We start from the raw sequence: 24,522 nt of genomic DNA on the forward strand, positions 1-24,522 counted from the left end.
GAAATTTAAAATGCTTTGTTAAAAAATATTTATTAAAGCAAATTTGATACACCTTAACAAAAAGACTTGTTACATTTGATTTTTCTGTTATTATTTGAAAAAAATATTTTTCTTCCAGTACTGTTATTTTATTCTACGTAAACCTGTTTCAGAATCCTGGGCCTTCTTGAAGTTAAAATCACTTCGGGGGTCCAGCAGGTTGCTCATAGCTTCCCACCACATGCTTCCTTCATCTCAAGGCACACTCCAAATAGCCACCTGGTGGTCAAATAGGGATTGAACCAAAAAAATATCTACTATACTCTATTCCGTTTTCTACAAAATTGTGCTCACAGCATTTTTTCCTGTTTCCCATTACCCTGGGCTAATCTCTCTCTCTCTTCTGCATATAAATACTCAATTCAGAAGAGAAAATTTGCAATTGTTGCCCTTTCTTTTTTTTTTCCAACGTCTTTATTGGAGTATAATTGCTTTACAATGTTGTGTTAGTTTCTGTTGTATAAAAAAGTGAATCAGCTATATGCATATGTATATCCCCATATCCGCTCCCTCTTGCGTTTCCCTCCCACTCTCTTTATCCCACCCCTCTAGATGGTTGCAAAGCAGAGCTAATCTCCCTGTGCTATGCAACTGCTTCCCACTAGCTATCTTTTACATTTCATAGTGTCTAGATGTCTTAGTTACTCTCTCACTTTGCCCCAGCTTACTTCCCCCTCCTTGTGTCCTGAAGTCCATTCTCTACATCCGTGTCTTGATTCTTGTCCTGCCCCTAGGTTCTTCAGAACCATTTTTTTTTTAAATTCCATATATATGTGTTAGCATACGGTATTTGTTTTTCTCTTTCTGACTTACTTCACTCTGTGTGACAGACTCTGGGTCCATCTACCTCATTACAAATAACTCAGTTTTGTTTCTTTTTATGGCTGAGTAATACTCCATTGTATATATGTGCCACATCTTCTTTATCCATTCATCTGTCAGTGGACACTTAGGTTGCTTCCATGTCCTGGCTGTTGTAAATAGTGCTGCAGTGAACATTGTGGTACATGACTCTTTTTGAATTATGGTTTTCTCAGGGTATATGCCCAGTAGTGGGATTGCTGGGTCATATGGTAGTTCTATTTTTAGGTTTTCTTTTAGTTGTTTTTTTTTGCGGTACACAGGCCTCTCACTGTTGTGGCCTCTCCCGTTGCGGAGCACAGGCTCCGGACGTGCAGGCTCAGCGGCCATGGCTCACGGGCCCAGCCACTCCGCAGCATGTGGGATCTTCCCGGACTGGGGCACAAACCCATGTCCCCTGCATCGGCAGGTGGACCCTCAACCACTGTACCACCAGGGAAGCCCTATTTTTAGTTTTTTCAGGAACCTCCATACTGTTCTCCATAGTGGCTGTATCAATTTACATTCCCACCAACAGTGCAAGAGGGTTCCCTTTTCTCCACACCCTGTCCAGCATTTATTGTTTGTAGAATTTTTGATGATGACCATTCTGACCTGTGTGTGGTGATACCTCACTGTAGTTTTGATTTGCATTTCTCTAATGATTAGTGATATTGAGCATCTTTTCATGTGTTTGTTGGCAATCTGTATATCTTCTTTGGAGAAATGTCTATTTAGGTCTTCTGCCCATTTTTGGATTGGGTTGTTTGTTTCTTTGATATTGAGCTACATAAGCTGCTTGTATGCTTTGGAGATTAATCCTTTGTCAGTTGCTTCGTTTGCAAATATTTTCTCCCATTCTGAGGGTTGTCTTTTTTATGGTTTCCTTTGCTATGCAAAAGCTTTTAGTTTCATTAGGTCCCATTTGTTTATTTTTATTTCCATTTCTCTAGGAGGTGGGTCAAAAAGGATCTTGCGGGCTTCCCTGGTGGCGCAGTAGTTGTGAGTCCGCCTGCCGATGCAGGGGACATGGGTTCATGCCCCAGTCTGGGAAGATCCCACATGCCACGGAGCGGCTGGGCCCGTGAGCCATGGCCGCTGAGCCTGCGCGTCTGGAGCCTGTGCTCCGCAATGGGAGAGGCCACAACAGTAAGAGGCCCGCGTACAGCCAAAAAAAAAAAAAAAAAAAGGATCTTGCTGTGATTTATGTCATAGAGTGTTCTGCCTGTTTTCCTCTAAGAGTTTTATAGTATCCTCTAAGAGTTTTATAGTATCTGGCCTTACATTTAGGTCTTTAATCCATTTTGAGTTTATTTTTGTGTATAGTGTTAGGAAGTGTTCTAATTTCATTCTTTTACATGTAGCTGTCCAGTTTTCCCAGCAGCACTTATTGAAGAGGATGTCTTTTCTCCATTGTATACTCTTGCCTCCTTTATCAAAGATAAGGTGATCATATGTGTGTGGGTTTATCTCTGGGCTTGCTATCCTGTTTCATTGATTTATATTTCTGTTTTTGTGCCAGTACCATACTGTCTTGATTACTGTAGCTTTGTAGTATAGTCTGAAGTCCAGGAGCCTGATTCCTCCAGGTCCGTTTTTCTTTCTCAAGATTGCTTTGGCTATTTGGGGTCTTTTGTGTTTCCATACAAATTGTGCAAGTTTTTGTTCTAGTTCTGTGAAAAATGCCAGTGGTAGTTTGATAGGGATTGCACTGAATCTGTAGATTGCTTTGGGTAGTAGAGTCATTTTCACAATGTTGATTCTTCCAATCCAGGAACACAGTATATCTCTCCATCTGTTTGTATCATCTTTAATTTCTCTCATCATTGTCTTATAGTTTTCTGCATACAGGTCTTTTGTCTCCTTAGGTAAGTTTATTCCTAGGTATTTTTTTCTTTTTGTTGCAATGGTAAATGGGAGTGTTTCCTTAATTTCTCTTTCAGATTTTTCATCATTAGTGTATAGGAATGAAAGAGATTTCTGTGCATTAATTTTGTATCCCGCTATTCTACCAAATTCATTGATTAGCTTTAGTAGTTTTCTGGTAGCATCTTTAGGATTCTCTATGTGTAGTATCATGTCATCTGCAAACAGTGACAGTTTTACTTCTTCTTTTCCAATTTGTATTCCTTTTATTTCTTTTTCTTCTCTGATTGCCCTGGCTACAACTTCCAAAACTATGTTGAATAATAGTCATGAGAGTGAGCAACCTTGCCTTGTTCCTGATCTTAGAGGAAATGGTTTCAGTTTTTCACCATTGAGAACGATGTTGGCTGTGGGTTTGTCATATATGGTCTTTATTATGTTGCATTAGGTTCCCTCTATGCCTACTTTCTGGAGAGTTTTTATCATAAACGGGTGTTGAATTTTGTCAAAAGCTTTTTCTGCATTGATTGAGATGGCCATATGGTTTTTCTCCTTCAGTTTGTTAATATGGTGTATCACATTGATTGATTTGCATATATTAAAGAATCCTTCATTCCTGGGATAAACCCCATTGATCATGGTGTATGATCCTTTTAATGTGCTGTTGGATTCTGTTTGCTAGTATTTTGTTGAGGATTTTTGCATCTTTGTTCATCAGAGATATTGTTGGCCTGTAGTTTTCTTTTTCTGTGACATCTTTGTCTAGTTTTGGTATCAGGTTGATGGTGGCCTCGTAGAATGAGCCTGGGAATGTCCCTCCCTCTGCTATATTTTGGAAGGGTTTGAGAAGGATGGGTGTTAGCTCTTCTCTAAATGTTTGAGAGAATTTGCCTGTGAAGGTATCTGGTCCTGGGCTTTTGATTGTTGGAAGATTTTTAATCACAGTTTCAATTTCAGTGCTTGTCATTTGTTAATATTTTCTATTTCTTCCCGGTTCAGTCTTGGAAGGTTGTGCTTTTCTACGAATTTGTCCATTTCTTCCAGGTTGTCCATTTTATTGGCCTATAGTTTCTTGTAGAAGTCTCTCATGATCCTTTGTACTTCTGCAGTGTAATTTGTTACCTCTCCTTTTTCATTTCTAATTCTATTGATCTGAGTCTTCTCCCTTTTTTTCTGGATGAGTCTGGCTAATGGTTTATCAACTTTGTTTATCTTCTCAAAGAACCAGCTTTTAGTTTTATTGATCTTTGCTGTTGTTTCCTTCATTTCTTTTTCATTTATTTCTTATTTCTGAGCTGATCTTTATGATTTCTTTCCTTCTGCTAACTTTGGGGTTTTTTTTGTTCTTCTTTCCCTGATTCCTCTAGGTGTAAGTTTAGGTTGTTTATTTGAGATTTTTCTTGTTTCTTGAGGTAGCATTGTATGCTATAAACTTCCCTCTTAGAACTGCTTTTACTTCATCCCATAGGTTTTGGTTTGTTGTGCTTTCATTGTCATTTGTTTCTAGGTGTTTTTTGATTTCTTCAGTGATCGCTTGGTTAATTAGTAGTGTATTGTTTAGCCTCCATGTGTTTGTATTTTTTTTACAGTTTCTTTCCTGTAACTGATATCTAGTCTCATAGCGTTGTGGTCAGAAAAGATACTTGATACAATTTCAGTTTTCTTAAATTTACCTAGACTTGATTTGTGACCCAAGATATGGTCTATCCTGGAGAATGTTCCATGAGCACTTGATAAGAAAGTGTATTCTGTTGTTTTTGGTTGGAATGTCCTATAAGTATCAGTTAAGTCCATCTTAATGTGTCATTTAAAACTTGTGTTTCCTTATTCATTTTCATTTTGGATGATCTGTCCGTTGGTGAAAGTGGGGTGTTAAAGTCCCCTACTATTTCGGTGTTAGTGTCGATTTCCCCTTTTATGGCTGTTAGCATTGCCGTGTGTACTGAGGTGCTCCTATGTTGGGTGCATAAATATTTACAATTGTTATATCTTCTCCTTGTATTGATCCCTTGATCATTACATAGTGTCCTTCTTTGTCTCTTGTAGTAGTCTTTATTTTAAAGTCTATTTTGTCTGATATAAGAATTGCTACTCCAGCTTTCTTTTGATTTCCACTTGCATGGAATATCTTTTTCCGTCCCCTCACTGTCAGTCTGTATTTGTCCCTAGGTCTGAATTGGGTCTCTTGTAGACAGCATATGTATGGGTCTTGTTTCTGTATCCAGTCAGACAGTCTGTGTCTTTTGGTTGTAGCATTTAATTCATTTACATTTAAGGTGATTATTGATATTTATGTTCCTATTACCATTTTCTTAATTGTTTTGGGTTTGTTTTTGCAGGTCTTTTCCTTGTCTTGTATTTCCTGCCCAGAGAAGTTCCTTTAGCATTTGCTGTAAAGCTGGTTTGGTGGTGAATTCTCTTAACTTTTGCTTTATCTTTAAAGGTTTTAATTTCTCCATTGAATCTGAATGGGATCCTTGCTGGGTAGAGTAACCTTGGTTGTAGGTTTTTCCCTTTCATCACTTTAAATATGTCCTGCTACTCCCTTCTGGCTTGCAGTGTTTCTGCTGAAAAATCAGCTGTTAACCTTATGGGGATTCCCTTGTATGTTATTTGTTGCTTTTCTCTTGCTGCTTTTAATATGTTTTCTTTGTATTTAATTTTTGAGAGTTTGATTAATATGTGTCTTGGCGTGTTTCTCTTTGGGTTTATCCTGTATGGGACTCTCTGTGCTTCCTGGACTTGACTGACTATTTCCTTTCCCATGTTAGGGAAGTTTTCGACTATAATCTCTTCAAATATTTTCTCAGTCTCTTCCTTTTTCTCTTCTTCTGGGACCCCTATAATTCGAATGTTGGTGCATTTAATGTTGTCCCAGAGGTCTCTGAGATTGTCCTCAATTCTTTTCATCGTTTTTTCTTTATTCTGCTCTGCAGTAGTTATTTCCACTATTTTATCTTTCAGGTCACTTATCTGTTCTTCTGCCTCAGTTATTCTGCTGTTGATTCCTTTTACAGTATTTTTAATTTCAGTAATTGTGTTGCTCATCAGTCTTTGTTTGCTCTTTAGTTCTTCTAGGTCCTTTTTAAATGTTTCTTGTAGTTTCTCCATTCTGTTTCTGAGATTTTGGATCATCTTTACTATCATTACTCTGAATTCTTTTTCAGGTAGGTTGCCTATTTCGTCTTCATTTATTTGGTCTTGTGGGTTTTACCTTGCTCCTTCGTCTGTAATGTATTTTTTTGTAGGGTTTTTTTTTTTTTGATGGGTGGTACTGTATTTCTGTCTCACTGGTTGTTTGAACTGAGACGTCCAGCAGTGGAGTTTGCAGGCAGTTAGATAGAGTTGGGTTTTGGTGCTGAGATGAGGACCTACGGGAGGCCTCACTCCGATTGATATTCCCTGGGGTCTGAGGTTCTCTGTTAGTCCAGCAGTTTGGACTGGGAGTTCCCACCACAGGAACTCGGGCCCAACCTCCAGCCTGGGAACCAAGATCTCGCAAGCTTCATGGCACGGTTAAAAAAAAAAAGAGAGCGAGAGAAAAAGGAGCAGTACAATATCAAAGAATAAAAAAATAAAATTAGAAAGATAGAAAATACGTTAGGAAAAATAAAACTATAATTGAAAGAACTGCAACAAGGTAAAATAAAACCACAACAGAAAAAAGAAAGGGTGGGGGGAACAAGCCAAAAGGAGAGAACGATAACAAAGTATAAAGAATAAAATAAAATTAGAAAAATAAAAGATTTATTAGGAAAAATCAAATTATTAAAGAATCAACAACATTGAATCAACAAAGCAAAAGAGAACCCCAATCTAAAAGAGGAAAAAAGAAAAGAAAAGAAAAAAAAAAGCCTTGGCTATGGGGGTGGAGTTTAGGTGGGGGGTGTAACTTAGGCAGAGGCAGGGTTTAGGGTGGGGCAGGACCTAGGTGGTTGGTGGGGGGGGGTGTGTTCAAGTGTGGGGCAGGGCCTCTCAGGGGGGAGAGGCAGCACGTGGAAAGGAGGGCCTCTGGAGTGTGGAGTTCCAGAGTTTGGAGGTAGGGCCCTGAGTGAGGGTGTGTGGGTGAGGTTTAGGCCCAGGTATTGTGGTGGGTCTCTGAGTGTAGAGGTGGGGCCCTGGGTGGGGGTGTAGGGGCGGGGCTTGGGCTCCGCTTTGCAGGAGGGAGGCTTGGAGGGCACAGGATTAGGCCCGGGAGCCCAACAGGCTCCCTGGTGCCTAAGTAGACAGGGAAAGCGCTGGCCCTGATCCATTCCATTTCCTCGCACCACTCCCGCACCATCTCCCCCAGAGTCTCCCCCATCGCCGCTGGACCCCTAACCATGGGTGGGTCCCACTGGGTGTAGGAACTCCTGCCCTCCCCGAGCCACCCCTCAGCCGATCCCAGAGGTCCAGCCTTTACTTTTGCTCCCCCTTTCCTCCCTCCCATTCCTTCTGGACCCGCACGGCTAGAGGGCACCTAGGTGGGCAGAGGATCAGTCCTGGGATCGCATCAGGTTCCTGGGGGTCCATGTGGGCAGGGGACGCCTGGCCATGCTCCCTTTTGATCCTCTGCCCTTCCAGTGGTCCCCCAATTTCCCCCTTCGGTCGTGGGATCCCTTCCCCTCCCCAGCCGCCCCTCAGGGGCAGCAGTCCTGGGCCACCTCCAGTTCTCCTCCCCCTTCACTCCCCCCATGCCCCACGTCCTACCCAGTCGGTGGGGGTTCCTCCCATCCCCTAGGTGTCTATAGTCCCCCACTGGTGTCTGGTAGGTGCCCTAGTTTTGAGGAGATGTAAATCCACGTTCTCCTATTATGCCATCTTGACTCTGCCCCCCTTGTCCCTTTCTTACCCATGTCTTTACTGATAACACTTAGTACATCTCTCTCTCCATCTCTTCATTCCATATGTTAGCTTAGAAAAAAATGCCCCTAAGAACACTAATGCATTTTATGTCGAGGAATAAAAAGGCAAAATTTGAGTGTGCAATTTGGCCTGGTATATGAATAAGTCAACCTCCAAGACTCTTTTTGACCTGAAATTGTCTTCAGTCTTCTCCATAGTCTTTCCACGTGTTCACTGTTTCCTAATTAAAGTGGGTTTTTTTGTTTTGTTTTGTTTGGGTTTGGAGAGAGGTTTTTCCATTTCACATTTTTGTACATGCTTATCGTTTAAAAGAATAAATCCTGAAGAGTATATATTTAAAAGTAAAAGTTCTTTTCATTAGCTCCCCATTTTACTTGGTTTGATTTTTTTTTAATATTACTTGTTTTTTAAAAAAATAGAAACAGCAATATATATTTCTTAAGGAAAGTGGTGGATTTTTGGAAATTTGTTTTATTGTTCCATATGCCTTATACATGCATAATTAATGTTCTTATATTTTAAAAAGTACTTAATAACAAAGTTACTAATGAATGCATGCACTATTACATACATGTACATGGTAAAAAATTTAACATCATGACAAAAAGATTACCACAATGTTCATTGCAGCTCTATTTACAATAGCCAGGACAAGGAAGCAACGTAAGTGTCTATCAACAGATGAATGGATAAAGAAGATGTGGCACATATATACAATGGAATATTACTCAGCCATATAAAGAAACAAAATTGAGTTATTTGTAGTGAGGTGGATGGACCCTAGAGTCTGTCATACAGAGTGAAGTAAGTCAGAAAGAGAAAAACAAATACCGTATGCTAACACATATATATGGAATCTAAAAAGGAAAAAATTGTTCTGAAGAACCTAGAGGCAGGACAGGAATAAAGACGCAGACATAGAGAATGGACTTGAGGACATGGGGAGGGGGAAGGGTAAGCTGGGACGAAGTGAGAGAGTGGCATGGACATATATACACTACCAAATGTAAAATAGATAGCTAGTGGGAAGCAGTTGCATAGCACAGGGAGATCAGCTTGGTGCTTTGTGACCACCTAGAGGGGTGGGATAGGGAGGATGGGATGGAGACACAAGAGGGAGGAGATATGGGGATATATGTATATGTATAGCTGATTCACTTTGTTATAAAGCAGAAACTAACACACCATTGTAAAGCAATTATACTACAATAAAGATGTTAAAAAAAAAAAAGACAAAAAGATTTCCATTGAAAAGTAAGCTTCTCTCCCACCTGACTAAGCAGTCCACTTCCCCAAAAGCAATAAACAGTTTTATATTTTTTGTCTCTTTGCAGACATTTTCTATGCATGTACTTAACATTTTTAACATACATGGAAGCATACTACACTCGTTCCATTTATCCGTGTATTATGGTGGTCTTTCCATTTTAGGACACGTAGATCTGGCTCATTCTTTTGAAAATTTTAAAGGCTACAGAGTTTTCCATTCTGTAGTTTTTATGGAAGCCACATAATTTATGTAACCAGTTCCCAACTGATAGACATTTAGGTTTTTAGTCTTTTTAACTTATAAAAAACTGAAAATATTATCATCTTTAGTGAACATCTTTGTGCATATATTTTGGCTACATATATGAATATATCTACAGGCTTATTCTCAAGAGTATAAATGCTAGATCAAAGGATATGTCTTTTTTTCTAATTGAAATATAGTTGATTTACAACATTATATTAGTTTCAGGTGTACAACATAGTGATTCAATTTTTTTTTTTTTTTTTTTGCGGGCCCAGCCACTCCGTGGCACGTGTGATCTTCCCGGACCGGGGCACAAACCTATGTCCCCTGCATCGCCAGGCGGACTCTCAACCACTGTGCCATGAGGGAAGCCCAGCAATGCTTTTTAAACAACAGTATCTCTACGATTGTCTTAATCTTTTACTTGCCTCTGCAGATAACACTAATGCTTCATCAGTTCTAATGTAATGGACATAAGACATAATCCAACACCTAAATTTCAAGAGCAAAGGAAAAAGTAATGAACTTCTGATGAAACCCAAGTGAAGAAAATACCCAAAACCTATGGGAAAGTTATGTAGAATGCAAACTCCTCTTACAGATAAGGTTATGCCATAATTTTGCAGCTGAAATGTTCAGGATCTTAATCTATTTTTGCAAAATAAAAGTGAAGTTGAGGGCTTCCCTGGTGGCGCAATGGTTGAGAGTCCGCCTGGGGATGCAGGGAACACGGGTTCGTGCCCCGGTCCGGGAAGATCTCACATGCTGTGGAGCAGCTGGGCCCGTGAGCCATGGCTGCTGAGCCTGCGCGCCTGGAGCCTGTGCTCCACAACGGGAGAGGCCACAACAGTGAGAGGCCCGCGTACCGCAAAAAAAAAAAAAACAACAAAAAAAGTTATTATAAAATAATGGCTGTATTTCCCTGTACTGTACAAAATACCCTTGTTGCTTATTTATTTTATACATAGTGTTTTTTATCTCTTAATCCCCTGTCTGTATCTTGACCGTCTCCCCTTCTCTCTTCCCACTGGTAACCCCTAATTTGTTCTGTCCTTTTAAAATTTTGGTAGATATTTCTAAGTTGTCCTCCAAAGTTATCTACCAAATTCTACTCCCATCACTAAGGAGAGCCTTGCATTTACATTTCTTCAACAGATGGCATGCAAGATAAATACAAAATATAAATCCTTTATTAAATTTATATGATCTGAGTAATTACCAGTAGTCTACTAATTTTTCATTGCCAGGTATATGTGTATTACTGGTACAATGATGGCTATAATTCTAGCTGTAATCATTAATCATCCAATATATATCTTGTTTTTCTTACCCAGAGTTTATTCTTATTCTGTCTTAGAAAGATAACAGAGGATTACAGTTAAGAAGAGTTTTTATTAGCATAGGAAAATAAGTGTAAAAAGCAAAATATTACATTTTTTGCATTATATGTCAAAGAGAAAATGTGCATAGGCAAAAAGCTGGCTATTGTGTAGTTGACACCATACAATTCTTATGATTTTTTTTTTTCAGGAAAAACTGTAATGAAAAATCTGCCTAGTAGGTACAAAACTCTAAATTTAAGTAGCCCTCAGAGGATTAATAGGTAGGAGTTTCAAACTAAAAAATACCTGTCTTTTCCGTTTAAAATACAGGTAAAACTATAATTAACTGGGTAGAAAGTAAAAGGTAAAATCAACAGACTTTGGTTTGAATGTACGACCACCTGGACTAGTCATTCTCTTTCTCAAATAGAAATTGCGAAAATTCAGAGGCACTGCATGTACTCTAGACAGATAGTTTTAAGTGTGTGTTGTCATTAAGAAATTACAGCATAAGCAGATTTTCTAAAAGAAAAACGTGAATTGATTTAAGCTAATCTTAGAAGTAAAAATCTAGTTTTAATTTGTGGAGTGTTAAATTGTGAATGTGTCCTTTATAACCATTTTTTTCTGTAATTTTACACGTGTATTTCCTTAGAGTCTTAGTGAAACATACTTCTTTCGGCATGTCAAAAAAATGTTTAAAAGTGTGATTTTTATTTCCTTTTATAGATACAAAATCTTACTCTAATCAGTGTGGAATTACATGCTCGAACTAGACGAGACTTAGAACCAGATCCTGAATTTGACCCAATCTGTGCTCTGTTCTACTGCATCTCATCTGACACTCCACTGCTGGATACAGACAAAACAGAACTCACAGGTGTAATAGTGATTGATAAAGACAAGACAGTCTCTAGTCAAGGTATTGTTCATTTTTATTAATTTTATACCTACCTACATTAGGATGAACCTTTTAATGGCACAGTTTCTTTGCTCAAGATCTAAACCAAGCAAGCATAAGGAACTCCTCTGTAAAATGTTTGCTGAGGTGGGAGTAGGAAATGTTGTCTATAGCTTTGTCCTAAATTCATTATTCTTGAATTATTGTTAGAAGTCAGAAACAATACAATATAAAGAGCTTAATAAAATTTCCAATTAGCATATCTAATTTGATCTAAATATTATTATATAAAATACTGATTGTTAATACTGAAGTCAAATAATTGTGTAGGTTGGGTGGACAGTCTTCCTTATATATGCATGCTGGTATTTTGCTGCTAATAGAGTTTCTCTTTACTTTAAGGAGTTAAGTTACTACTGTAAGTTAATGGTTTATAAAAGACTTAAGATATATTCTAATTTTGTTGATGTCTCTTCCTAAATACATACACTTTTGGTTCAGAGGTTCTTCATATAGGATACCATGTAAGGCAGTTTATAAAATACCAGGTGTTCCTCTGCAATTTTAAATAGTAATATGTGAATTCAGTCAATTGAGGAGGAAGTCTTAACATATAACAAAACTGTACAGGAATTTGCAGTTTAATCAGTGATGTGCTTGAGCTGGCTTGTACCAGTTCACAAGCCAATTGCTAAATTTTCATGAATTTTTTGAACTAGTTGATGTCACATTAGTAGTTTCAAATTAGCCATGGTGGGAAGTTTTCACATCTTGGATATAGACAAGAAGTACAAATCAGGGCTTTTTTTTTTTTTTCCTGGAGAGGTGCTTATAAGCATTCTCCAGCATACCACTGAGTAAAATATTCTCCACTAAGCAAGCCTCTTCCTGTAGGAAGAAACAAAGTAATAATATTTCTTTTTGGGTGACATGTTATCTGGGGAATTTTGTGAATGTAGACTTTTCAGGAAAATAATTGAAAATATGAAATTTGAATTTTCAGTTACATGTACTAGAAAACCTTTAAGAAAATTTTCAAGAAACTGAGCTAATTACATATTTACTTTGGGGAATGCTGTCTCATTTTAAAGTATTTTAGGTGCATAGTCTTACTCAAAAGTAAGGGATAATATTACTTAAACAATTATATGTAATAAATATTTTGTTTATTCTTAGATATCAGATATCAGACCCCATTGCTTATTAGATCTGGGATTACAGGACTAGAAGTTACCTATGCTGCTGATGAGAAGGCACTTTTTCAAGAAATTGCACATATAATAAAGAGGTATTGTTTTGTATTTTCTGATTTTTTTTCCAGTTTTTGTTCAGAGTCCTTTTGTGCTACTTTTGATTAATATAGGTGAAAGTTAAAAATAGGAAGTGATGGGCTTCCCTGATGGTGTGGTGGTTAGGAATCCGCCTGCCAGTGCAGGGGACACAGGTTCAAACCCTGGTCTGGGAAGATCCCACATGATGCCGTGGAGCAGCAACTAAGCCTGTGCGCCACAACTACTGAGCCTGCGCTCTAGAACCTGCGAGCCACAACTACTAAAGCCCATGTGCCACAACTACTGAAGCCGCCCACACACTTAGATCCTGTGCTCCGCAACGAGAAGCCACCGCAAGGAGAAGCCCATGCACTGCGACGAAGAGTAGCCTCCACTCGCCGCAACTAGAGGAAGCCCACGTGCAGCAACAAAGACCCAACTCAGCCACAAATAAATAAATAAAAAAGAAAAAACATTATTAAAAAATTTAAAAAAATAGGAAGCGAATCCCTTCCTATGGCCCTTGAAAGAAAAGGTAGCCCGGAAAGGATTTTGCCCTCATCTCCAACCACCATCACCATTTCCAGCAGATTAGGAATAAGAAAAGGAGTATTCTACTCTCAGGATTTGGGGCCAGTGAAAGAGAAATATTAGCTTAGCCTCTAGCTTTCCCAGTTGGATTTTAGCATTTTTCTATGGTGATGAAATAATGGGTAACTGTACTAAAGTTAAATTGTATTATTCATTAAATAGTCTTCTACCTTGGGAGCCAGCCACCATTTCAGTACCTCTTTTCTTTTTCTTTTTTTTTTTTTTTAAGAAAATTTTTTCTGAGTTTTAAACAAATCAGTATTTCCAAAAAACTTTGGAATGTAATTTGTTCATAAATTTAGGACTATCTGGTACATACTCTTTTGTGCACATAGTTTCTTGAAAATCTCTTTTGACCATTTGATAGTTGGCTTTGATGCTTGATAGTAGAATCTTGTTAAAATTTATGAAAGAGTTTTTAACCAAAAAAATTTTAATTTAAAAATTAAACAATTAAGTGGATCTCTTTTGCATTTTCTCAAGAGTATAACTCTTAGTAGCCATTGCCCATTGCTAGATTTAGGTTTTTAAATGCCTAAAGCAGGCTGGAAAATACTCTGGATCCTGATGTATGGATAAAAGCTGTCCTTGAGCGTGTTGTTACACTCAAGCCTTTCTGTTCTGCTTTTGTAGTCGAACTTTTTCCTATAAAACTGAGACGATATCCTGCATTAAAGATCAAGGTGGGGCTTCTCTGGTGGTGCAGTGGTTGAGAGTCCACCTGCCGATGCAGGGGACACGGGTTCATGCCCCGGTCCGGGAAGATCCCACATGCCGCGGAGCGGCTGGGCCCATGAGCCATGGCCGCTGAGCCTGCGCATCCGGAGCCTGTGCTCCGCAACGGGAGAGGCCACAACAGTGAGAGGCCCGCGTACTGCAAAAAAAAAAAAAAAAAAAAAAAAGGTCAAGGTGATGTTTTACTGATTCAACATCTGATTGCATCCCAGATGGGTTAACATAAACCATTTTGAAAATCAGAAAACCAGAAAACGTTTTCAGTGAAACAAAATTAGATTAAATGTCAAAGCATAAAAAAAATGATATGCTGCTACCCACCACTCTAGGGAGGAAAAAAGAGGAATGTATTTTTACTGTTTATTTGCACTGGTGACTGGATGGATTCCCATCCATTTGAGTCTTGCCACTGTCAGTCCTATCTTTTATCTTCTCATAGAGATATCAACATGTCAGGTACTTTTAGTACCCCCACTGCAAGCAGCTTAGCAAAAGGAACATGTAAGAGTTTTAGGCAGATACCATTTTATGGGCCAGCACATATCCAGTAATGTCCCTGGGCTTTGTATGCTTGTCTTCTCCTTGTTAGGTTTATTCCCAGCAATAGGATTACCTGTGAACATTGAGAATCTTATCAATCATTTGCAAGTGTAGTAACTTTCTTAAATGTCCATAACATGAATTATACTGGTTGTTAAGAAAAATGCAGTAAACAAAATAAAACTAACTTCTGGTTCTTATTCAAAAGATGATATGGCTATTAGAAAAAGAGAAAAATGCTTAAATATCAACATTTCAATTCTGTAATGTCCTTTATATATTAGTCCAAACAGCTCCCTAAAAGATTATTTCCTTCTTATACCTCATTTGTTGAGCACCTACTCTACACAGGTTTTGCTAAGAGCGTAGGCTTGGGAGTCAGCCAGCTGTCTTTTTGTTTTGAGCAAGTTACTTATCTCTCTAAACTTTGGTTTCCTCATCTGTAAAAGGGGTAATAGATACGAGAATTAAGTGAGATAAAGCACATAAAACTCTTAGCCTGGTCAGTACTTAAATATTAACTCTATGTGTAAGGTACAGTTCTTAAGTGCTGAATATAAGATTGAATAAGATATAGATGCATATTCTCAAAGAGTTTTATTGTCTTTATTTTTCTGTTCTTAATATTTACCTGCTCAGGTGGCAAAACACATAAAATAATGCAAAGCGATATTACACAAGTAAAACCAAATTCGTTATCTTCTTGTCACAAACATTTTTCTCTTTCTGTATTTCCTTGAACTATTAATTTCACATTTCCCCGGACTCCCTAACTTAAATAATTTAAGTTTTGAGTCCTACCTTTTTTTCTTCTCTAATCCATGCATTACATCCTATCCATTTAACCTCAGAATTATCTTTCAAGATCATTCCTTCTCCCCTCCCCCTCCCCATGGCCACTCCACTAGTTAGAGCCCCCTCACCTCTCATCTGTACAGATGTTATTGGGTTATCTAAAATATTAATTGTAAAGCAGCTTTTTTCTGCCTAAGCAAATAAAATTATTTTCTTATTTGCTGCTTTTTCTGATGCTTCATCAGAAGCACAGTTTTGTTCTTCACTACTAATCCTATCTACCCAACCTTGTTCTTTCTATAACTTTTAGAAACCTGGTAGAGTGAATAAAATTTACAAAAATTGCAGAACAAGTCACCAAGATTTTGTTATTGTTACTGAATGTTTTCACAGAAGAAATATAGAATCCTTGGGACTTTGAACTTGAAAAAGATGTTTTATGAGCTTTGAGAGTCTTGTAAAACAAAACAGCCTCTAGGTCAAAAAATAAATATAATAGATCTGAAAAATACTGAAATGGCAGTTTTTCTAAAAGAACAAAATATTAATAAATCCATTGAGAGAAGCATTAAGGGTAGCTTTCTGTTTTTTCACTGGTAATCTCTGAGCAGTAGTAGTTTATAAAATAGGTACTTGTTAATTGAGAAAAAAATACTTTCAAAACATTATCAGAAAATAAGTGTACTTAACCACTCTATTAGTCAGTTACCACAACAGAGCAAGTAGCTGATTGGAATAATAATTCTTATAATAAGTAGATGTTTCATGAATCAAAAAAATTCAGTTGAAGAAGGTTGAAGAACTATTTAAGAGTCAACAGAAGGGCTCTGTAATCATCTGGCATCTTCTTCATGTTGTACCCATGTTTAGAAATGTATGTGATAGGTACTCCAGCAATCTTCCAAAGTCTTCTCTTAAGACCAAGGTTAACTGTGACCAAATTGTAATGCCTTTTCTAAATATTCTTAGTATTAATGCAGTCAGCTGCATGGGTTCTTTCATGTGTGTATGGGAATCCTTCAAATCTCCTTTCCCTGACGATCCTTAGAGTCACTTAACACTTCTGCCCCAGTTTCTCAAATTTAGACATTACATAGTTAGCTTTATAGGGAGATGCACTTGTCATTGCACATCATCTTTGACTGCTCTGAGAAGAGTTTAACTTTAATGGAAGAGTTGATGAAGTTGCTATCAACAAAGATGTGTTGAGATATTGGATGTTATTTTAGAAGACTAATGAGCAGGAAGGGTGTTGGGAGACTTCTCTTTTCTTGAAGCCCTAGGACTTTTCTGGACTTCCTTTTTAAGAATTAATCTACCCTTTTAACCTCTGATCTCTGAGACTGAGCCTTTGCCTCATTGTTGCATATTGTCTTGCTTGCTTTTGCTTCTCCCCACTCTCTCGTGTTATAATCCTGCTCTTTGTTCCAGAATTACCAGCCACGTGGCACTTTCTACCAAGAAAACACTTTTATAGGTCGGTGAAAAGATCCATTTGGCTGTTCTGTTAAATTAATCATTTTTATTAAATTAAGTGGTTTTCTCAGAAATTTCAGTCCTTTTTATATAGAGGAAAGCACATGGATATATGTTATCTTGTTCTCCTGACAAGTTTGAAGGCTACTTTGTAAGTCTGTAGTATAACAATGGATCACAAACAGATCACTGGATATTGAAATTTACGTTAGGGAATGTATTTTATAGGGCCTTTAAGGAATAGGAAAAATGAAAAGAATATTATTGCAGAAGTTTGAGTCTAGTTCTTTTGACATTAGCCACTTAAGTAAGGAGACATTTTTGTGACATTCTTATTTTTATTACCTAAGTAAAAACTAATGTCATTCAATACCCATTTAAAGAAATTAGCTATGAAAGTATGATAAAATATTAGCAAACCAGTTCTAAAAACAGATCTGGTCTTCCCATGATCCATTGTTACCACAGACTTGCTGAGTAGCCATATATTGCTTACATTAGTAAACTGGGGTAATCTATAACTGTAGACATTGGTGAAACTTAATAGTGTTAAGTGATGTAATATGGACAGGCTGCACATCCCATAATTCAGAGTGACTTTATAAGCAGTTATGTAAAACCCAGCTTTATAAATTTTTGTGATCTTTCACTCTACTTTTTTGGCTTTTATGAATAATGGTACAATAATCAGAGTAATTTGGAACTTCTAATTTGATAGCATTACAGTAGTTTTCACTCTCAAAAGTTTTTGTTCTCCACCTAAGACTGTAATCAGTTCTTCTCTTGCCCACACAATTTTCCCATTGAAGTAAATCTTCATGCTTATTTTCCTTTGTACTATAATCAGACATTTTTTTATGGTGGTCACGGTGGAAGTCCTCAGAAGAAGCACAAAGCAGCTCCTTCTAAGGTGGATGCAGATTGTCAGTTCAGTTCTACCAGTGCAACTGTGTGACCACAGTGAGCGTATTTTTCACCTAGTTTCTGATGTTTAGCTTCCCCACATTAATCTCACCCCTATTAATATTTAATTCTTCCATTAAACTGAGTCACCTTCCTCTTAAGTTTAGAGGACGAACTTATCATTACAGAGGCCTTACTTTATGTGAGGACCAAGTCTTTACTAAGAGGGAAAAGGAAGAAATTTTCATTTTTTTCCTCAGCATTACAACTGTTTAAGGACAGTAGAAGGAGAGGGGTAGAGAAGTGACAACAAAATGACCTGGGGGATCATTTTCAAAATACAGTATCCACACGTGCCCTCATACTTCACCCTGCCCCTACCCACGTTATATCTCAATTATACCCTCACTCATACACTTTACTGGTAATGCCTGCCTCCCACCCCAATTTTTAGCAGCCTCATTGCCAAGTCATATCAAGTAAATACATAATCTAAGTAAAAACTACTTTTGCTTTTACAAAAGTAGCTTTGAACTAAGAACTTAACCACCCCACCCCTTCCTCTAAAGAAATTCTATAGGCACCACTATATCACCCTTTTCCACCTGAGAAACATTATAAAATGTAGATTTTTAATTTTGTAATTTATATCATAAAGAAGTAGTTCTTCTGCTTAAAGGTTCAAACGTGTGGTCCTTGTTTAATTTTTTCATTCTTTCTTTAGGTATGATCCTGATATTCTGCTAGGATATGAGATTCAGATGCATTCCTGGGGTTACCTCTTACAGAGGGCTGCTGCACTGAGTGTTGACTTATGCCAGATGATCTCTAGGGTGCCAGGTAGGAAGCACTATGAATGTTTTATTGTTAACTACAGGGCAAATTACAAATAAAGACAAGATTATTGTTTTAGCCTGATTTTTAATACTAAATTGTGTAAGTTCTAGATATACATAACTCCATTATAAACTTTAATCATACATATATCCCATTTTTATCCAGCTTTTTTTTTTTTTTTTTTTTTTTTTGGCGGTATGCGGGCCTCTCACTGTTGTGGCCTCTTCCGCTGCGGAGCACAGGCTCCAGACGCGCAGGCTCAGCGGCCATGGCTCACGGGCCCAGCCGTTCCGTGGCATGTGGGATATTTCCAGACCGGTGCATGAACCCGTGTCCCATGCATCGGCAGGCAGACTCTCAACCACTGCGCCACCAGGGAAGCCCTATCCAGCATTTTAACATAAATATTTTTCTGCATTATGAGATAGTCTTTATAATCATTATGAAGCACATAACATTTCTTTGACTTGATATACCATAATTTTATTTTATTTGTCTGGTTCTATGTTTTATCCATTTGGTGAGGAAGGAGGAGATGGTAGAGGAACACTAACTGTTTTTTTTATTTGGGTGTCAGGCTAAAAAATTACATGAATTTTGAAGGCTGTTCCCCAATAGTGTGATTCTAATTGAAGAGAGGGGCAGTAATAATATTCATACCAAAATTACTTTTTAAAGCATTTTTTAAATTATGTTTTGTTTATAGTTACTGAATTTTTAATACCTTTGTTTTAAAGCCCCCCCCCAAGTTGGACTAGGACAAAGTAGCATATACTTTGGGAGGCGTAAAGATCAAATACAAAATTAGTAAAACCAATCAAGATACCTCCTGAAAGGGGTTATGAAGTCAATAAAATATCTAAAGTGTTGGTAAATGGAAAGGGAAAAGTTGAAGTTGAAGAAGATTCAAGGACAGTAAATATTTTGAGCTTTGCAAAAGTTTAGAAAAAAAGGCAGAGCTACTTTTAGTTTTTCATTGCATTAATTGTTTGTAGCTTCTCTGTCCCTTGAGTGATAGGAATAGTGATATATCTCAATTTTTTCAACATTTCATTGGGCATAGGTTTCTGAACAGTCAGGATAGGTAGCATGGGTGTTCAGTGCACTTATTAATTAATTAATTGTAGTGACTAAGGTATATGACTTCAGAATAATGAATGAAAGCTCCTGTCCTTTTAGAACACTGCTGAAACCTTTTTTTTTTTTTTTGCGGTACGCGGGCCTCTCACTGCTGAGGCCTCTCCCGTTGTGGAGCACAGGCTCCAGACACGCAGGCTCAGCGGCCATGGCTCACGGGCCCAGCCGCTCCGCGGCATGTGGGATCTTCCCAGACCGGGGCACGAACCCGTGTCCCCTGCATCAGCAGGCGGACTCTCAACCACTGCGCCACCAGGGAAGGCCCTGAAACCTTTTTTATGAGGCAACATGGTGCAGTAGAAAGGGCATGCAGTAGAAAGGGTATGCAGTAGAAAGGCATAGTAAAGAGCACCAATGGTAAAAAGCACACATTCTGGAGAAAGACCACCTTGGTTCAAATCCTGGCCAGCAGGATTCAGACATCCAACAGGATAGGTTTCTTAACTTATCGATACCTCAATTTGTTCATCTGTAGAATAGGGACGTAACAGAACTTATAGTGCTATAATAAAATACTTAGAACAGTGCCTGAGAACATAGTAAACATTATGTGTTTGTTAAATGAAAAAATGAAAGGAAAAACACAACACTTTTTTAAACTTTTTTTAAATTGATTTACAATATTGTGTTAGTTTCATACAGTATAGCACAGGGAATTATATCCATTATCTTGTAATAACCTATAATGGAATATAATCTGCAAAAATACTGAATCACTATGGTGTACACTTGAAAAAAATCTCTTAAACATTATGTTTTTAAAATAAAGAAGAGCAGTAGGTTTGTGTACATGGTCTTTGGAGTCAGGTAACCCAGGTTTAGAATACTGGTTTTGTTACTATTTGGCCTGGGACAAGATAAAACATTTCTGAGTAGAATGTACTATAGTGCAAAATAAAAATGATACTAACAAAATAAAGTGGCTGTATTAAAATAAAATAAATAATGTTAGTAAAGTTCTTAGAACATAACAGACATTCAAATATGGTAAATATATTTATTATTCTAGAGCCTCTATCAACAACATTCATGTGTACCCAGTGTTATATAGGAGAAACAAATTTTAATTTCTAATTCTAGATAAAATCATCACTTAGAAACTAGACTCAGAACTCTGTTCACTGTAAGAGGAACTCTTCATCTAGTTCTCCATATGTAGTTAATAGAATTTCACCCTGAATATGAAAATCATTAATTAATGTCAACAAATTTTCAGAGATTTTTTTTTTTAATTTAAGGACATATTTTATTTAACTGAATATATTCAGATATTATCATTTCAACATGTGACACAAGCCTCATTTCTTGGTACACGGGCCTCTCACTGTTGTGGCCTCCCCTGTTGCGGAGCACAGGCTCCGGACGCGCAGGCCCAGCGGCCATGGCTCATGGCCCCAGCCGCTCTGCGGCATGTGGGATCTTCCCGGACCGGGGCACGAACCCGTGTCCCCTGCATCAGCAGGCGGACTCTCAACCACTGTGCCACCAGGGAAGCCCCAGAGAATTGTTTAGGTTAAAAATTCTACCATTTTTTTCCCCAAGAAATGACCAGTTTAATAATAAATATTTTTCATCCAAACACCAAAGAAATGATGTGATGTTAGGTATTCATAAAAATAGCACCAGGGCTTCCCTGGTGGCGCAGTGGTTAAGAATCCTCCTGCCAATGCAGGGGACACGGGTTTGAGCCCTGGTCCGGGAAGATCCCACATGCCGTGGAGCAACTAAACCTGTGCGCTACAACTACTGAGCCTGTGCTCTAGAGCCCGCGAGCCACAACTACTGAGCCCACGTGCCTAGAGCCCGTGCTCTGCAGCAAGAGAAGCCACCACAATGAGAAGCCCACGTACCACAACAAAGAGTAGCCCCCACTCACCACAGCTAGAGAAAGACCGTGTGCAGCAATGAAGACCCAATGCAGCCAAAAATAAATAAATTTATTTAAAAAACAAATAGCATCAGTAATTATATTTAAAGAGAAAAGCATTTAATTTTTTAAAAAGTGTGCGTATATATGTGTTTTTATTGTTTAAAAATATATACAGTTTTCAGATACATTTATTTCACAAAATTATAACTTAAAGAGGAAAGAAAAATTGTTTTATTAGTCAAAATAATGATTTTTCTCTTAAACCTAATACAAAATAAACTATGAATTACATTTAATCTTTAATCTTCATCTTGAATTTTTATTCTCATTTTCTTTTGCATGGTTTGCTTGGAAATTTGGTTTCTGTGAGTCCTGATGCAACCTATACTCATTTCTATAGATGACAAAGTTGAGAACAGATTTGCAGCCGAAAGAGATGACTATGGGTCGGATACAATGAGTGAGATAAATATTGTTGGCCGAATTACATTAAATCTTTGGAGAATCATGAGAAATGAGGTAAGGTACTTTATCTGAAATTTGGTTTGGAAATAAGAGATTAGATCAATATATAGTGATTTTAATCATTATAGAATATTAGTATAGCTTCCTATATAGCTTATGCTTATTTGTGAATTATTTTTATTATACTTAAGTAGAGTTTCAAAAATAAATACTACTTTCTAAAATGCAAAGCTATAGAAGTATTTAACTTTGTTATTGATGATTTTTTTCCCCCTGTTTGTGTCTAAGCACAAATAGCAGTGGCTATAAAAGTCTACAGCTATCATAAAATGTTATCTTGTATGTATGGAATGTTGTATAATTTCATCATTTTTTGCTCTTAAATCATCTTTACACTCAAGGCCAGATAAACTCAGCTTGACCTTTTTGATTTATTACAGTAAGAAAAATTTAGTCTAGATATAGGAAAGAACTTTTTGAACTAGGGATATTTAAAACCTGGGTCAATTGGAAACACATTACTTGGAAATAGTTAATAGCAGCATCCAGTTGAGTCTTTGGGGGCCCAGGTAAGGATTTTTGGTAGTATGAAACTATCTTATTAATATGCAATCACTCAGAGAAATAATTCTGTCACCAAAAATGTAAGAAAAAAGATACCTACAATAAATTGCTCTGTTCTCAGATTTTGGACTTGTAATATCAGATAAAATGTTTAACTTTAAGAGAGAACTCTATTCTTCAACTACTTCCCTTTGAAAATACTTTCTCTTTCTATTATACACTCATTATCTGCTGTGATCTTTTCTGGCTTTTCTAGATTTATATAAAAATTTGAGTTTCCAAGCATGCCCTCTGCAATTCTTTTGGGACCAATCATGGAGTAATTCTTCCAGATAAGAAAATATGCTCTTTATATAAAATTTAGGTATTCCCATTTTTATTTTTATTTTCTCTCTGCACCATGAGCTTCAAGTTATGCTCACATTTTATCTAATTTGAAAATATACCATACATATATCTGCTTGAGGATAATTTTTATCCTATTGTTCTTAAAATATTGTCAGCACAAGAATCTTCCAACATGGGTTTGAACTACACAGATCCACTTATTGGTGGATTTTTTTTTTCTCTGATAAATACATACTACAGTACTACATGATCCACGGGTTGGTTGAATCTGCAATGCAGATTTGCATCTACAAAGAGCTAACTGTAAAGTTATACACAGATTTTCAACTGCATGGGGGTTGGTGCCCTAACCCCTGTGTTGTTCAAGGGTCCACTGTAATTCCTAGTGACACGGCATAGGATATGGAAGGTACAGAGATTGTGTGATGTATTTCGTTTGTATATTCCATTATGTATTTCAAACTTCAGTCTCCGATACTGCCTGAATGAACACATAAATTAAGTATATAAACACAAAATTAAATTATTGAGTCTTACTTAGTTTTAGGGATCTTTTCATTCCTGAAGATCCAAAGGGCAACTATAGCAATTATCAACTGTTAGCTTAAAAATCACAAATTAGAGAGTAAATATTTTTTCAGAGTTTAGGGCTTTCTTTAGTCCTTACTGGAAATTCTCTCTAATTCTAGACTACATATATACCATTTCTGATCTTTATTTGTATCTGTGCAGAACAACTGTGAAAAAGTTACGAGTCGGGTAATTTACACCACCACCACCCCCACTTCCTAGATGTGCCATATTAGATTATCACTTTTTCCCTAACCCTAAGTACTCCTGGCAATTTGGAAATTTCCGTGAAATCCTGAATGAACTTGTGGGAAGTACTGTCTTGTATCTCTAGGTGGTATAGGATTTTAAGGGTTATGACTTTGGCCCTAAGAGTTTCTTCATATTAGAGGCCCTCAAACTATTTTTTCTGGATTTAAACAGTTCCAGAAACTCCTTTTTTAATCTTTATTTCTTTTATCTGTATCTCCCTCATGACACTTAGCTGTTTCTATCTCTTTGTTTTCTTAAATATTTATAGTTTGTTTTTCATGTTCCTTATTAAAAATAATTTACATTCACTCTAAAAATTGCAGAAGAGTATGTAAAATGAAAGTGAAATCCAACATCTCCACAACAGTTGCACCCCCCCAGATACAATTTACAGTTGAATGGATACCTTTTTTTTAATGCTACTTTGGATTTTTAATTTTTTTAAATTTGTTTTTTAATATACTAGTTTTCACTCTCCTGCTTAACATAGAATTTCTGCTGTTCCCTCCAGACTTTGAATCCTCGGTAACAAAGTGCCTCTGAAATAGTGCTCATGATATACTTGACTGCTTGAATGAAAGAATAAATGACTCTTCCCCAGAGGATTATATTTAGAGGCCTTCTGGATATCAACTTAATCCAGGCCTTACAAGAATTTGCAAACTAGGTTGGAAATATATCTGATTCAATTCAACAAATATTACGGAATGCCATCTCTAATGTACAGATTTGGGGCTCGGTTTAGATCAAATTAAGATTAAGGGTATAGCTGGTTCCTCCATTTTAGCAGGCAGATTATCTGGGTGCAGATGTTGTTAGGTGGGTAGCCGTGAGGATGA

General features: G+C 37.3%; 1 protein-coding gene across 3 annotated transcripts in view; it reads left to right on the forward strand.

The window, feature by feature from the left end:
* REV3L (REV3 like, DNA directed polymerase zeta catalytic subunit) overlaps positions 1-24,522 on the forward strand; it is a 187,051-nt gene that overhangs the window by 117,532 nt on the left and 44,997 nt on the right. For all 3 annotated transcript variants that reach the window (XM_082856064.1, XM_082856065.1, XM_082856066.1), the window contains 4 exons: positions 11,158-11,350; positions 12,506-12,617; positions 18,365-18,480; positions 21,885-22,003. In XM_082856064.1, the coding sequence (XP_082712190.1) occupies positions 11,158-11,350; positions 12,506-12,617; positions 18,365-18,480; positions 21,885-22,003 (540 nt within the window). The remainder of the gene's footprint in view (positions 1-11,157; positions 11,351-12,505; positions 12,618-18,364; positions 18,481-21,884; positions 22,004-24,522) is intronic.

The sequence above is a fragment of the Leucopleurus acutus genome (assembly GCF_964270905.1).
Source record: "Leucopleurus acutus genome assembly, chromosome: 15".
Taxonomy (NCBI): domain Eukaryota; kingdom Metazoa; phylum Chordata; class Mammalia; order Artiodactyla; family Delphinidae; genus Leucopleurus; species Leucopleurus acutus.